At 36.2% G+C, this 12,179-nt stretch overlaps 1 protein-coding gene across 1 annotated transcript in view; it reads right to left on the bottom strand.

The window, feature by feature from the left end:
- Positions 1 to 12,179, bottom strand: part of LOC116846364 (adenylate cyclase type 10-like) — a 35,696-nt gene that overhangs the window by 17,590 nt on the left and 5,927 nt on the right. Inside the window, 11 exon segments of the mRNA XM_032820091.1 lie at positions 151 to 303; positions 396 to 487; positions 1,153 to 1,595; positions 2,295 to 2,416; positions 2,486 to 2,644; positions 3,087 to 3,214; positions 3,925 to 4,228; positions 8,718 to 8,937; positions 9,446 to 9,601; positions 11,318 to 11,478; positions 11,633 to 11,756. Of these exon segments, the coding sequence (XP_032675982.1) occupies positions 151 to 303; positions 396 to 487; positions 1,153 to 1,595; positions 2,295 to 2,416; positions 2,486 to 2,644; positions 3,087 to 3,214; positions 3,925 to 4,228; positions 8,718 to 8,937; positions 9,446 to 9,601; positions 11,318 to 11,478; positions 11,633 to 11,756 (2,062 nt within the window).

Here is a 12,179-nt window from a genome sequence, read left to right as displayed (position 1 = left end):
TATATATATATATATATATATATATATATATATATATATATATATATATATATATATATCCATTCATTGTTATATTAGTTTAATATTCAAGAAATATAATATTCAGAAAAAATATATCGAACTATATATATTTTAGAATAGAAGGTAGACCTCTTCAGCATAGTGACAGGTGGAAGCATGTAGCCCCTCATTTCCGCTTCTGTCTTTTTGATATGCACAATCTTGAGGCCGCCGGATTGTACGAGGCTCACCAGAAAACTTTCTATCCATCCCGGATTGCCGTGACTTTTCTCTTGTATCAATCTGAAAAAGTAAAGCATGGGGATACACGAATCAACTGATAATTCTTGTTATTTATTAGTAAGATCCTTTTTTCAATAACCGAGCCAACTAACTTTTCGAGTTCAACGGGGATCCCCCAAACATTAAGGATCTGACAAGCGAGGGCTGCGTGATACCACTTGTCTATATGTTTTAATTCGATCACCTATTAACGAAGGACAAGTTTTATCTCAAGACTATAACATCTTAATGATATCTTAATGACATCTATAACATCTATAACATCTTAATGATATCTTAATGACATCTTAATAACGTCTTTAGATGTTACCTTGCTATCTTGGATATGTTCGCAGATAATTTTTACGCAGTAAGATGGTTCTTAATGGAATCTTTAGTATCGTATAGCAAACCCGCTTAAAACATTATATCAGCTTCAAGAAAAATAAAAAAAATCTCAAAGTATCTCATTAAATATTTAACTATTTAACTATTTAACCATTGAATGTTTAACTAATTGACTATTTAATTATTTAACTGCTTACTTATTTATTTATTTGCTTGATTATTATTTAATTATTATTTAATTATTTAATATTTTTACTTAATATTTTTATTTAATATTTTTACTGTTCAGTTATCTAACTAATTAATATTTCCAATGCTATTCGTTTATATCTATCTATCAAGATCTTCGTATAGAAAAACCACAAAAAAATATTAACTGTTTAACATGACTAAAAAATACATCTAAAAAAAGAATCCTAGTTGCAAGGTGTTATTCTATAATATAATAAGTGAAAACTTTTATCTAACTCCTACAGTCACAAAGTAACTCTATCTTACAGTATTCTTTTGTTGTATTCATACCTGCGCTCTTTCTATAATGGCCAGTTCGTACTCCATGTCGATTTTGCGTCCAATACCAAGGACAAAGAATACCGTGTCCTGCCTAATCATCGTATGGAATAACTGCATGGAATCGTCGTCGCCGTATTCAGCATCGTCAATGATTATTACCCATAGCTCCTCAAAGCAGCTTCTCATTAGCTTCAACAGAAATTTACGCAGCACCTTGCGCTTCAACGTTTCGGACAACATCTTGTAGCGCTCGCTCATCGTGAAATGAACGTTGAAGGGCTGATTGAGGGTGCAAAGGAACTCTGGCTGATGTATACGACCCAGTCGAGAGATCAGCTTGTTCTCACGCTCTTTTGGAGTAGTGGCGACATTGAAGCCCAGCGGCATCGAGAAGATCAGATGAATTAGACTGTAAGAAGTCTGCGCGGAAGGGAACGATTACTTATCATTTGCTTTCTAAATTCATTGAAGTGAATTTTCACTCGAAAAACAGTGACAGCCGAGTCACCTGAATTCGAGTGATTTTCCATTAATGTAGAGGAAACTCTTCAGAGTCAGAATTCACTTTAAGCTTGAGTGAAACATTAATTATTGCGATTTTATGTGGCAATTTTTTCACTGTTGCTTTGAGTGAGATTCTATTCCAGGAAAAATTTGAAGAGTAAGATTTCGCTTTAAGAAATTTAAAGACTTTGACTCTTTGATATTCCTTTTTTAATTATCATCTATTGAATTAGCTGTTCAGCTGAAGATAAGATCAAAAATAAAAATAAAGAAGAGTTAATAGGAGTTCAGGCACAGTAGTTTTAGTGCTATAAAACCTAAGAAAATAGATGAAAGTTCCTTATATTGGGAAACCAAGTATTGTACGTTCAGCGTTGTATATTTCGATATATATGTATATAAACCGATGCTGAAACTTGGAGGATTATCTGCGACAATATTATTCTTGCCTTGAGGTTTGGCCTCTACACTATGTTCAAGGTAACTTGCTGAACGGTTATTCGGCTTTATCCTTATTTTTTTTACATTTTTCCTACACGCCTTTTCTTTATTCCTTTACACCATTTTACCTATTTATTTTTTAAACCTACTTCCTTTCCTTTCGCCTTTTTACTTCTTATCCTAGGTATATCTTAACCTATAATTACATTGGCAAATCCTAACCTTAGCGTCATTCATGACCAAAGTGATATAATTGCACGGTACACCCGTGGGGATATTCTGCGCGATTTCGTCCAGCAATCTCGTCTTGCCGATTCTATGCTCGCCTCTGAAAATTTCATCAAAAAATTGCATTGAGATTCACGTCGGCAGTTAATCACGAGAATTGCAAGCTCACTTTATAATCAGCGTGTTGTATTCGGGCCTCGAACGCTGCGTTGTCTTGCCCGCGGTCGAGTGTTCTATCAAGTCCGTTAGAATCTGCCGGAAAAGTCGGATTTCCATTTCTCGTCCGAGCAAAGGATACTTGCTCCATACTAGTTCAGGTATATTGTGTCTGCGCGCGTTGAATTCCCATTAAAAGATGAGAGGTATCCAGTAAGTAACATTCAACGGTTTGGATCAAGTAATATTATTAGTTTATTTGCTTGATTATTTATTTAATTACAAAATATAATAATTTCGCGCAAAATAAAATGTACAAAATTATAATATATTTTAAAAACGACATTCAATGTTACAAATTATTTAGAACTTTTGATTGAGTTTCGAGAGCGTAATTAATTATATATTTATATGCCGTTATTCAGTTATTTAAATTAACACTTCATTTATAAAACAAATATAAATTGAGCAATAATAAAAAATCGCCAAACTGTGATTATATTGCGAAGATATAATTATTTTTTAATAGGTTGAATGTCATGATGATTATCGGTAATAGGTTTATGACTACTATGTGTTGTTAGTTTACGTATAACGTATAATTGACAAATTACTTTGCTTGCTCCCGAAACTCGTAGACGGGGCCGACGTTTGTGATTCCTTTCAGGTATCGCGGCTCTTGTAGTATAAAATGTCTCGCTTCGAGGTAAGAATGCAAGAAACTTTCACGATCACATATCACCTTGACAATAGAGACAATTGCATTGTATGAGAGACAGAGTCGAAATTTTGGCTACATATTAATTTAAAATTAATTCAATGTTAATTTAAAATTCTCTCAAGAATCTCAAAATATCAAAATGTTATGTATATTACTATTGTTCATCTTTGATGCTTGTTTATGAACTATTTAATATTTGATTATCTCTTCACCTGCATGTTTATTCTTTATTCTTAATTTTAATGTGCAATATATTTTATTCAGTCACGACAGAGAATATTAATAGAAAATTTCGAGACTCAAAAATTTACTAAACTTCCCTTATAGAAATATCATACTAAGAATCATTGATAATTACTTATTATCCAGTATTTTTAATACTGTAAAATAAGTAATTATCAATGATTCTTAGTATGATACTTCTATAAGGGTTTGCTATTACTAAATCAGTTTTTTCTATTTCTTAACTGTAATATTATTCCGATTTTAATGAAACTCAGGGAAAAATATTTATGTTCTGTATGAAAGGACCATTTCGCGACTTTGTAAGATACACACTAAAAAATAATATATGAACAATGTACCTATAATCTTTGTCTCCCTTACATGATAAAATTATAATTATTTATTAATACGTTGAATGTTCCATGACGATCAATGGTGTAACAAGTACTATGACATTATCAAAAATAGAAGAAAATAATTTTTTTATCTTTTTAGAGTTAGATTACCATGTTGTTGTACGCGCACATCAGACGTGCCGCCTTGTTCACCGAAATTCCGATCACAGTGTATTCCCTTCGCAAGATATGCCCGACCACGCCGCAATATGTTATCCCGGTGGTGACGGCGATTGTCACGGATTTCACATACTCCATCGCCAAGAGGTCCTCTCGTACCCTGCTGGCGCATCTTAAGCCGATCTGCGACTCCAACTCCTGCTTGTCGCCACGCAGGCCGAATACGCAGAGGAATATCAGATCCTTATCGAAGAGCGACGTCTTGTTCACACATCCCCGCATCTTGCCGATTCTCCTTAACATGTTCCGGAGTTATTGTCGCATATAAGACGAGTCATGACGTGTCATGACGAGTAAGTCGCCAAGATTTGTGTTGCTACACGTGTAATGTTGCAAGTTCGCGAGATTTTCTTCGCGGCAAGAGGCCTTCTACGTGCGGATGATACAATATTCAATAACAAGCTACTACGTCCCATACAACATAAATCTTCAAAAAACGTTCTAAGAATGTTGCTTCCGAACGATATCTCTGAGCGTTATCTAAGGAGAGGAGAGTGTCGTGAGCATAGACTTAGTATTATAGACTGCGTATTGGGCTGAGCGGGACCTCTCTCAAGCTAGCAGGACCAAATGAGCAGAATCGAATTGGACCTATCGCATTTTTTAGTACTCATTTTGTACTATTTTGTACCACAAAAAAACATTTGTACCACGTGTCATTTTAAAAAAAATAATGGCGCTGCTAACTTGATATCAAGCTAGCAGGACCAAAAAAAAAATTAAAAAAAAAAATAAACCATGGTATACACAATTAGTACTAAATTTGTACTAATTTGTACCATTCGAAATAAATCGAAAATTTTATATTTTTCCCTTTAAACAACCCTTGCCTTATCTAAACCTAATATAAAGATAGCAGGATTACGATTTTTTCACTTTTTTTTTGATGGTACAAATTAGTACAAATTCAAAAACGGTAGAATCTATCATTTCTTGTCGGTTTTTACCAGTTTTTATTTTGTTCTCTTTATATTAAGTTAGCAGGACCACAATATTTTTTTAAATAGTACGGGGTACAAAATTATTTTTTATGGTACAAAATAGTACACAATGAGTAATAAAAAACGCAACAAATATAATTTTATTCTATCGATTTAATTCTTAATAATCGAAAGAGAGAAATTTTATTTTTGAGGTTGGTTAAATGTGAGGTTGTTTTAAGAGGTAAACAGAAATATTTGCATACTTTTCTCGGTGGTACAAATTAGTAGAAATTCAGAAACGGTAAAATCTATTGCAATTTGCCGTTTTTCAATGATATTTACTCTGTTAACTTAAAATTAAGTCAGCAGAACCACAATTTTTTATAAATAAAACAAGGTACAAAATCATTTTTAATGGTACAAAATACTACACAATAAGTACTGAAAAATGCAATAAATTTGATTTGATTTTACTGATTTAATACTTAATAATCGAAGCAGAAAGCTTTATTCTTGAAGCTGAGGTCAAAGTTGAGGTTATTTTAAAGCGTCCGCAGAAATATTTTTGATACATTTTTTGGTGATACAAATTAGTACAAATTCTGAAACGACAAAATATATTTGTTTCGTTTTTTTTAATTTTTATTTTGCTGACTTTATATTAAATCAGTAGGACTACGATTTCTCTTAAAGGATATGGAATACAAAATTGTTTTTAATGGTACAAAATTACATTAATCGTGTAGTAATCTTAAGAACGTCCCAGAACATTCTCTGAAGATTTTGTGCTATCTAGGATTTCCTTCGCAGAGGAAATCTCCGCAAGCTTGCAGCACTACTGATGGCACGGCCGTACCGTACCTGTGCTAGGATTCTGTAACTCGTTATTAGAGTTAACGATAGTTTCGTTATCGTTGCGCAGCTTTTGTATACCGTAGAAAAGCTGCGCAATGATAATGAAACTGTCGTTAACTCCAATAACGAGTTACAGAATCCCAGCACTGGCGTCCCTATTTCTAAGGACGCCATTTTGTCCATGATGCTAAAAATCGGCCCGAGATCTAGATCTGAGAAAACATTTTTTCTCGCAACCAATTCATTTGCTGTACGGGAAGGCGAGAATTTTATTGGTTACATGTTTCTCGGATCGAGATCTCAGGTCGATTTCTAGCATTGTGGACTTAAGACTCGGAATACATCGTCCGCCGCGGATCTAGTTTTACGCGTGCGAGATAATTGCGGTGCGAGCCGGAACGCGATATCGTCTCGAGAAACAAAGAGCTGCATTTCGTTGCGTCGCGTCTGCGAATTATTAAGCCCATTCTACAATTGCGTGAACGTGGTTGTATGTGATTACGACAACCAATCAGAATAAAGCAATCAGTAAATAAAACATTCGGATTGATTGACTCTTACGATCACGACTACGCTTACGCAATTGTAGAATGGGCTTTAGGCTCCTATTCCGCCTCGAGAGCGGACTATCGAGCGAAGAAATTAAGTTGTTTTTTTTTCTCTAGATTGTATGCCACTGACGCTGGAGAAAGAGGCGACGACAACAGAAAGAAGTTTAAAATGCTAGTAGACAAGCTTGAAAAGGAAATATACGAAGATCTCTACAAACAATTGTTCATAACATCTTCGCTACCGCTACCTCTACCGATGACAATTAATTCGTGGGAGTTGGATCAGCGACAAAAACAAGGCGTCTCGCGGGTGGATGACCCGTTATTATCGCGAAGGTCAAAGGAGTGTTTCGTAGGCTGGGGCTACGTAGACTCGGACTACGCGATATGCGAAAATATCGCATCAAGCAAAAAGAGCGACAATCTCAGCGACTACAGCAAGACGAGCGGCGATCGCTCCCCTGATAGGAAGGGAGTGGACTCGCCGAACGAATGTCTAGATAAGAAGAGTTACGAAGATGAAGAGGATACCGAGGATGAGCGATTGATAGTCCACTGCTCGAATTGCGGTCAAGAGGGACACATAACGTTTTATTGCTTACAACCGCCAATGAGGAATAAGTGTAGTCGCAGTGAGTCGGTCGCCACGAAGAGAGAGAAACAGATAAAGATGGTAAAGAAGGTCGTTACCTCTTTGCCACAAGAAGAAAATCGCGCGAAGAACGCGGTAGAGTTGCGCGAGAGTCAAAAAATAACGGAGCGGATGCCAGAACCGGAGGGAGCCGTGAGAGAAGACGCGAAGCGTCCCTTATGTACCTGCGGTATAGGATATTTTGAATTCAGCGCAGGCGAAATGAAAATAAGATGTCTCATTGACACCCGTTATGCTTATTAATAAAAAGATATGGGAGTGTTTACGCGATAGGAAGTGGCAAGTTGGACGGAAACCGGACTGGAACATTCTTCTAGCGAATGGGAAGATCGAGACGATTAGCGAAACGCTTTTCGGGGTAATCGAATTGCAAGGTCGTCGCTGTCCGGTCACTCTCTATTATATGGAGAACTTGAAAAATGAGGCATTATTTGGAACAGAATTTTTAACAGCATTTAATATTGTCTTGGATTACAGTCAGATGCTATGGTGGTTCGGAGATAAGCCCGAGGATCAGTATGAGTTGACGAAGTATTGTGAAGTGCATTCACACGAAATCGTCGAGACGGCAGACGACAGCCGAGTTGTTACAGTTGTGGATTAAGAATATGAAAACGACGGACGAGGTAGTTCCGGAGGCTCAGATTTATTCTAGACCCAAGTAGAAGACAAAATCATTTTGATATCATTGTCATGAAAATGGTATCATTTGATGTCATTTTGACTTTTATATGACTTCGTGTTCTACCTGGGGAGAAGCCGGATGTCGGGGCGCAGGAGCTGGTGCGGACGGCGGAGAGTCATCTGGGAAAAGCGTTTCCCAGACACAACGCGGAACACCATCGCCGAATCGTAAGCTGCCAAGATTTGTGTTGCTACACGTCCGGACGTTCCGGATGCCATGTCCGAAAATTTGGAGTTTTCTATCGATTTTTTACAAAAATTTGTATACAGGGGTTAAAAAACCCCTGTATACTAATTTTTATGAAAAACTAATGGATAGAAAAATGAGTGTCTGAGTGTTAAATATAATTATATATGAATTTTTTGTTCATATATGTAATTTTATATGTGGCTATATCTGATAGTATATAATTAATTATATATATATATATATATATATATATATAACATTGTATATAACATTATATTATTGTCCATACAGAAAAAAACTCTGTTAAACGAAAAAAGGAAAACAATTTGATTCACTTAAATGTCGATATCATGGATTACTACAAACATAAGCATTTACTTCTATTGTATCTTCTCAACAACATACTTTTCAATGTAGACATATATATTTATATATGATCAGATATACCCAGATAGCGAAATCTGTGTAAACAACTTTTGAACAGAACTTGCTACAAGTTTTGATGGCAGGAAGGCAGCAAATTCAACAGGGTTTGTTATATCTGATTATGTTGCTAAGCTGCCACCAGAAATGTGACAGAGCCTGCTGACAATCCAAGCGGATTGGCGGCAGAAACCGAGCAAACTCTGTTGCGAGACAAGATCTGCGCGGTTTCTGCTACCAATTTTCTTGCATTACCTGTCAGCAGACTCTGACGCCAAAACACGAGCCGAATGCGAACATAGATGGTTTTGGTACGGAGTTCTCATAAAATTTGCTGCCAATCTGCACGCATTTTGCTATCAATTTGCTGAGACAAAATCCATATATGAACTTTTTCTCCGGATATAATTATTTCTGTAGGGACGCGTCCCGATTGTCGCGCTTACTCGCACACTAATTTGTAAGACGAATTGACGAGTGAGATCAACTTCTTCATTTCGATATTCGCCGTAATGACGTTGATGAAGAGGATGACCACTTGTCTCATCTCCGTGAGGTGCTCTAGCGGCTCGTCCATCTCCACGGATCGTATTACTGGCCTAAGCATATAGCTCTTAAGCGAATCCTTCACTCGCATTTTAGCCACCTTTACGATCTTCGGTCTCACTGTGCCGTTATAACGTTATGTTAACATTAATGTTAAAATCAACTGTTAAATACATTTTACACATTTTAGATTTTTTACACATTTTACTCTAATATAAACAATAGATATTTTAGAATTTAACGTTAGGTGACTCACCCTGTATATTAATTATATATTAAGTATATGTGATTAATTTTATAACAAACATTATTAATTGATACATTGAAATAACACGTTGATTTTAAAATAGGAACAAAGTTCTCAAATATTACTGTGACAGTCGTGTTAAGAAAAGCAATCAGTAATTTGGAACAGAGATCGGGACACGTATCATAAAACTTATCGGAATCGATTCCGATCGGAATAATTCCGTTTCCTCTAGAAAAGACAATAGAAATCTAGGAAATAATTGAATGTTTCCGATCGGAATTGATTCCGAAAAGTTCCATAATACGTGTCCGGAAATGGATTGTTCAAAGAGAGGCACGCGAACTTCGCGTGCCTCTCTTCTCACTCATTAGAACTTACGGCTGTAATCGACTTGCTCAAACATGCGAATTTTCAAGGTATCACCGGTCAGGTTCATTAACGCTGCTTCAGCTTCTGTGCTCGGCACGTCATCATCGGACGATGTCAAGTGGCTGGTGCTTCTGTCATCGCGCAACTGTTTGGCGTCGTTTTTATCTGATAAGTGTATTTTTATAAGTTAGTTTTTAGTCCTCAAAATTAAAAATCCTTTGTTTATGTAATACATCAAACACTCTTCATGAGTAATTTGTTTTGCAATTTTACTTGTAACTCCAAATTTCTTTTTAAATGGAGAAAATTAGATACTCGAGAGTTCAATCTATTAGGACCTTAACTTAGTTTCCGCCCGCAAATGTTAGATGGCAATGCAAACAGTTCTAGTAGTCATTACTAACGAAACAGGTAGTTTGTGATTAATTTCGACATTTCTCGATAACATTCAGTCAGCATACACAATTATTTTCCTAAACAACAATTTCTTTTGCTTTGTGAAAAATGGAACGCGATAAAGTGTTTTTTCGACATGTGCTTTTGCACTATTTTGATTTGAAAAAAAGTGTAGCAGAAGTTCATCGATTACTTGAAGAAGGTTATGGTGATCGAGCTCCATCACATACAACATGTAAAGAGTGGTATAGACGATTCAAAAGTAATGATTTTGATGTCAATGACAAACCACGCTCAGGACAGCCAAAAAAATTCCAAGACGATGAATTGCTAGCATTATTGCATGAAAACTCGGCTCGAACGTTACAAGAACTTGGAAACGAGCTAGGAGTTACTGAAGCAGCTGTTTCCAAACGTTTACACGCCATGGGAAAGATCCAAAAGGAAGGAAGATGGGTACCACATGAATTGTCTGAAAGTGCCATTCACAACCGTTTCAATATCACGGTTTCGTTGCTTGCCAGGCAAAAAAAGAAGAGTTTTCTGTGGCGTATTGTGACTGGCGATGAAAAGTGGATCTACTACGACAATCCCAAACGCAAAAAATCATGGGTAGACCCAGGACAACCATCAACATCGCAGCCAAAACGGAACATCCACGGTCATAAGGTAATGCTTTGCATTTGGTGGGATCAGCAAGGAGTGCTGTACTACGAACTGCTGAAACCAAACGAAACTGTTACTGCCGATGTCTACAAATGTCAATTGAACAAATTGAATGATGAGCTGTTGCGAAAAAGACCAGCAATAGCGAGTAACAGGCGCAAAGTTATTCTCTTACACGATAACGCTCGGCCACACACTGGAAAAACCGTCAAAGAAACACTGACGCAGCTCGAATGGGAAACTCTTCCTCACCCAGCGTACTCACCAGACATAGCGCCTTCTGATTACCACTTGTTCAGATCGATGCAGCACGGCTTGAGTGGTACACGCTTCCGAAATGTTGAAGAAGTGCGAGAATGGGTGGACGAATGGATTGCTTCGAAACAAACATCGTTTTATCGAGATGGTATCGCCCAGTTGCCAGAAAGATGGCAAAAAGTTGTAGAAAGTGATGGAAAATACTTTCATTGAAATAATTTAAATAAATTTTTTACAATAAATGCTTTTTCTCAGTATTTTTTGGGCGGAAACTAAGTTAAGGTCCTAATATGATATATCCATTCTGTTTGGGAGAGGTCTCGTCGTGACCGTTACTCGTTGGCTCGCTCAAAGTAGAGTGTGAAGAGCAGAGTTCGCGGATGAGCAATAATTTGAGACAACTCTTGAGATGAGAATTCAACAACCAGTGTAATTACGTAAAAATTTTTCTAGCTCTTTTGTATTATGTAAGAATATTATGTAAGAATATTATGTAAGAATCTTTCTAGTTCTTTCGAATAAAAGATCACTTTGTAGAATTTGAAATTCTTCATTTCTTACTTCCAGCATTGATGTCCATATCCTTAGCTCTAGGTTGGTACCAAAGCATCGTCGAGCAAGCAATGATTAACGTATGCTCGCCGTCCGGCAATTTTTCATGAACGTATTCGTTGGGATTCGCCCATTGCCAGCTGCTGGATGCCACGATGATGTCGCCACCTCTGAAAATAAAAGCAATTTTATAAGTCCTTACTCATTATTAGAGTATTATTTAACTCGTAAAGTGAATTAAAAGAAAATAAATATTATCATGCATAAACGAATAAGCAGATAACAAAGAGATTCAAATGCATAAACTAATTAATACATACATACCGACATAATCCCTCGGCAAATTTTACATCCCACACAGGCTTCCCGGTAATGAGGTAGTAGGACATCATTTTTGGATCACCGATGGACGTAAAGTGCGTCTTTCCGGAGGCGATCGCCAGTTTCACTGTCAACGATATTGTCATTTACGACGTGCACGTATTCATGCGTTTGTTGTTGTTGTTATTATTATTATTATTAACAACCTTTTGCAGTCGTAAAATCCGGGATATTCTTATTCAAAATTTTTCACTTTTTTTTATATGAAGTTTTGCAGAATATCAAGTAACTTTTATATGAATTCAATTTAATTCATTATTGATAACTATAATAAACTATTATATTAATATGCGCTATGAGAAATTCAGCAACTTTTTCATTCCATACAGACAGGACTACGTAAATTTAATAGCAACTTTATACTAGTCGATTTGCAAAAGTTGTATTTTTTTATTTATGAATGGTTCATATGACACTCATATTTTTCACACAGAATTATGAAATAGAAATATGAAAAAAATACGAAAATAATGATCAAAATTTGCTTAAA

The sequence above is a fragment of the Odontomachus brunneus genome, unplaced genomic scaffold (genome assembly GCF_010583005.1).
Source record: "Odontomachus brunneus isolate Ranch 3 - 2012 unplaced genomic scaffold, Obru_v1 Obru_scaffold_063, whole genome shotgun sequence".
NCBI classification, from domain to species: Eukaryota; Metazoa; Arthropoda; class Insecta; order Hymenoptera; family Formicidae; genus Odontomachus; species Odontomachus brunneus.
Note: the sequence above shows the minus strand (reverse complement) of the source record. Positions and strands in the feature narration are given on the sequence as shown.